The sequence below is a fragment of the Trachurus japonicus genome, unplaced genomic scaffold, assembly GCF_045865225.1.
Source record: "Trachurus japonicus isolate A0001 unplaced genomic scaffold, Traja_1.0 AP030940.1".
NCBI lineage: Eukaryota > Metazoa > Chordata > Actinopteri > Carangiformes > Carangidae > Trachurus > Trachurus japonicus.
In genome coordinates, this window is record NW_028221073.1 from 2,813 (window position 1) to 7,175 (window position 4,363).

Sequence of the window (4,363 nt, forward strand, 5' to 3'; positions counted from 1 at the left end):
AAGACAAATATTTTTTGTATTACAAGTTTTGTCAAATTTTATGTTTAAATAGGCTATGTAAATGAGGCAATATCTGATGAAATATGTGCTAATTTGCATATATTTCCAGAACTGAAATCTGAAAAATGGATAGGCTAAAGCCCCTTTCAAAATTCTTGTTTTATTTTGTTGACAAGTCAGAAGTTTTTACAGAGGGGATTTTGGATATCTCTGTTTATCACTTTGTAAATGAGAAAATGTCACCAATGTTTTAAGGAAATGTATGATATATCAACAATCCCCTCTGTAAAAACCTTCAGAATATAGACAGGAATAAAACTAAGGTTTGGTGTCTGCAAGTGCTGCTGAAGTGGAGATTTCGGGCCCAGAGTATGAGGAAAAACTAATTGAGAAAAAGGCCTCAAAGACTTGAACTGTAAAATTCCATAGATTGTTCATGTAAATCATACTTTAACAATGGTTGTGATACAAAGGAAATAACAATTGACAAAGGAAATAACAATTGACAAGCCTACATAATTGTTCAGGAGAGAGAGCTTTACAATGATACCTGACATTAACAAGCACACAGTAGCATGTTAACAGGAGAAAACAAAAGAGACAAGAGTAAAATAACCTTAATGTGGATGTGCAACCATTTTTGACTTTTGAGAGAATTGTTTGCAGATGCCTTTCCCTCTTGGCCAAAAGTGACCATATAGCCTTATTGCTTTCATTAATATTTGCCAGACCAGTTTTATCTGTCAAACCAGCTTGCGACATGTTGCAGAGTGGATTACAGGATCAACTGCAAAATAAGGAGAAGCCTATAACTACCGTTTGCATCTCCAACGGACAGTGCCATCTGAACCTCTGGTAGGCCATGTTAAAACTGAAGTCACAATTTGATGCCATTTTCCATGTAGCCTACTGGCTTTTTGTTTTCCCTTCACAAGTTGTCTTACCTAGCCCAGTACATTTCAAAAACAAGACAAACAGACCAAATGATCTGAAGTTAAGTGGTTTGGATAAATGTTTAATGGCCACAGATCTGAAATGCAAAGAGACAAAGACCAAAGCTCATCGAAGCTCAGAAAATCAAATAAAAACCCAATTCAGATCGAAGGAGCCAGTCCATAAGGTCGAGCCATTTCTGGAAAAGAAAAAAAAAAAAAAAATCAAGTTTTTTTTTTAAAGGCAGTTCAAGCAGAGTGATGTATTGTAAAGTAAAATCAAGTCATTTCTCACTTGGATGCTTCAGGAATTTACATCTGTGATGGTAAATGGCCCAAGAACAGCTTTTTGTACAACACCAAACTTCCCTGTATACAGAGTGCCATTAGAGCAAGTAGGCTACAATGAGACCAGTTCAGTCCAGACATTGCACTTCACAAACCTGAGGCTGTACTCCTCATCTTCCTGGACTTGCAGCTTGAGTCACAGCAGTCACACAGATTACTATATGAAGGGTTGTCCAGAAGTTCCCAGCTGAAATAGAGCAGAAATGTCACCAATTATGATTTGACTCAAAGAAAAGTGCAAAGCATCAATTGAGTCCCAGTTTGTTACAAGCCTTTACCCATGGTCTTTAACATAGTGGCAGGTCTTCTTTGTGTTGTCAATATCGATGGGATCCCAAGCCACAAGTTTACAGTGGATAAACATCTGTTGAGTGAAGAGAAGTGAGGTTGTAAGGCACTGAATTAATGTTCTTTCATTTACAGATAAAGCCTTGTCTTTGAAACAGGCATTTACACACAATTAGCCTACCTCATTTCCAAGTTCAAACCTAAAAGCCTGAAGAGATAGGCGGATCTCTGATGATATTTCTCTTGGTTCAAATTTTGAGCGAGATGTCTTACTGTCCACAAGACATCTGTGCCAAAGCAAAAGAAAGAAAAGTTAGTTTCTTCCATGTCAGGCCAAAAAAAAAAAAAGTCTGCACTAATTTTCATCATCAGAGAGTACCCCTTATTTGTGATTATTGGATATAAATTGCTTTCTGGCTGCAGCTCTGGTGTAGCAGCTGCCACACATTCCTCAAGAAGGAGCAGCAAGGGCTGATGGGTTTTCTGCTCCACACTGGCCATGATTGGGATAAAGGAGCCCAAGGTAAAACTTGTAGATTCAGCAGGGCCTGAGAAGTCGTCTAGAGAGACATATAGTCACAGAGTTATTATTGTGGCTGTTCTGCAAGCTCCATTGGGGTTTAGTGTGTGTCGACACCTACCATTCATAAGCCCAATATGGAACACCAGATCTCCTTGACCATACGTGTTAAACACAGGATCATAGATAAGTGGATACCAGTCTTTTGGCCTACACAATGTAAAACAGATTGAGATCAGAAGATCAGATTGAGATCAACCTTTAACATCCACTGATGAAGTAGAATGAACACAAACCTGTCATATGCACAGACAACTGGGTGAGTGAAGGGGACCAAGTGAGAATCAGGAGAAGAAACATAGGTCAGATCATTGGTATACATCAGCTGATCTCCTGTGACCTATGAAGGGAACAAATGTCAGCAAGCTGTAGAGAATATGGTTTACTTAAAAAAGCACTGAGCTAAATCAGTCTACTCACCATTCTCCTGAAGTTACAATCATCGAGGTCCACACTGAAAACAGCCTCCCTGGCTGTGAAGCTGGTGGGAAAACAGTTGCCGAGACGAAACAGTGACGGGTCAGCCTGGGCTCTGCTCTCTGTCCACACCAGCGTCACAAAGTTGGGCCTACAGTCCAGCTTCATGTCTGTCAGGGATATGACACAGGAAAAAACAAAACTCAAGTTTGTACCCAGACAGTTGGAATCAGACTTGTTTATAAAAGACTGAACAAACCGTGAAGCAACAATACCTGCATTAACCGAAACGGCAGCAACCAGGATCGAGAACAAAGCACCTGCCCAAAGGAAAGCCATCATGACTGAGTAGTGGAAACTCACACTACTGCTGCTTTTATGGCTTCTCACTGCTGACTGGCAGCCACTAATCAAGTTAACATCTTACACCTGGTGTGTCAACAGTCTCAGGTGCAGCAGCCATCAGTCTAATTACAACAGGTGTAAGACAACTTGTTTTACTTTTAATTCAGCTCATTCAAATACAATGTGAAGTGGCACTTTTAAGGTGAATGATTTATTGTGCATTTAAAAAAAAAAAAGTCAGCTTCACTAGAGAACTAAAATTTGATTTATAAATTTAACATATTTTGACTAAATTGTTTTTTTGCACTCGGGCCTGTGTCCACTCAATTTACATGTATGGCATAAACAAGAGGCTGTCTTTACACTGCAGGTCTTGATGCCCAATTCCGATTTGTTGCCTATATCCGATTTTTTTGACGGTCTATTTACATGTTCTATCAGAAGTGACCCAGATCTGATAATCTGCATTTACACCTGCTGTGCTTGCATGAAACAACCCGCTGGAAATAAACTAGTGATTTCAGGAAATTGTCACATAATAATATATAATATAATAATATTTTTAAACAAAGGTGAGTCTGGTGTACAGAGTTTATATCCAACACGTCACTTACAAAGTGAACGTTACAAAATAACGTTAGTGAAGTGGCTGCGTGGAGCCTTTTTTTTTTACAGTCTATGCGTGGAGCGGAGCTGCTGTGAGATGAGACAGTGACGGTGACGTTGTGCCACCGTTTGATCCTCCGTCGGTCACGTAGTGAGGACGGGACAGCCTCACACATTTATACAATGTTTGTTTTTCCTCTCTTGATTTCTTATCGGCTCGGTTCGGTTTTTGCCGGTAGGAAAACCTGAAATCTGGTGTTTATCTCGCGCTCCCTCGCTTGCCCTCGTATCGATCCGCATAGAAATGAATGTTACTGTAGTGGCTATATGAAAACAAGAACTAGTGAGGGGGAAAAAAACAGACGCGCGGACACCACAAAAATTATTTTTTTATTTATTTAAACCGTTATTTTAACTCGTTGGTCACTGAGGTTTCCCTCATTTACAGGGACGACGGGTTTATTAAACACTGTAACGCCTGTGACAGTGATTACAGCTGGCCACAGCTGGCCACGGTAGTCCAGGTCAGCCCCACGTGTCAATCACGGGCTACAGAGGTTCAGCGAGACGCGTGAGCATGTGAATTAATATTATCATTGATGACGTATGACACGCATTGCCAGGGAAGATCCGATCTGTCTGTTTAGACTGCAGACGCATTGGCAGAGATCCGATTTGTATCTGATTTATTTCCACATATAACGGGGGCCTGAATCTGATCTGACAATATCCGATTCAATGCGCATTTGTCCCGTTTACACATTCATGTTACAGATCCGATCTGAGCCACTTGAGAGAAAAAAATCGGAATTGGGCCACTTGAACCGTGCAGTGTAAAGACAGCCTC

At 40.4% G+C, this 4,363-nt stretch overlaps 1 protein-coding gene across 1 annotated transcript; it reads right to left on the reverse strand.

Moving 5' to 3' along the window:
* Window positions 1-989: 989 nt before the first annotated feature.
* Window positions 990-2,972, reverse strand: LOC146959890 (zona pellucida sperm-binding protein 3-like). The gene is made up of 10 exons (XM_085772804.1): window positions 2,841-2,972; window positions 2,569-2,735; window positions 2,385-2,488; window positions 2,210-2,298; window positions 1,948-2,128; window positions 1,750-1,855; window positions 1,559-1,644; window positions 1,376-1,467; window positions 1,228-1,301; window positions 990-1,132 (listed from the first exon to the last, which is right to left on the reverse strand). The coding sequence occupies exons 1-9, from the start codon at window positions 2,905-2,907 to the stop codon at window positions 1,237-1,239; spliced, it is 957 nt and encodes a 318-aa protein (XP_085628930.1). The 5' UTR covers window positions 2,908-2,972; the 3' UTR covers window positions 990-1,132; window positions 1,228-1,236.
* Between the last annotated feature and the right edge of the window lie 1,391 nt (window positions 2,973-4,363).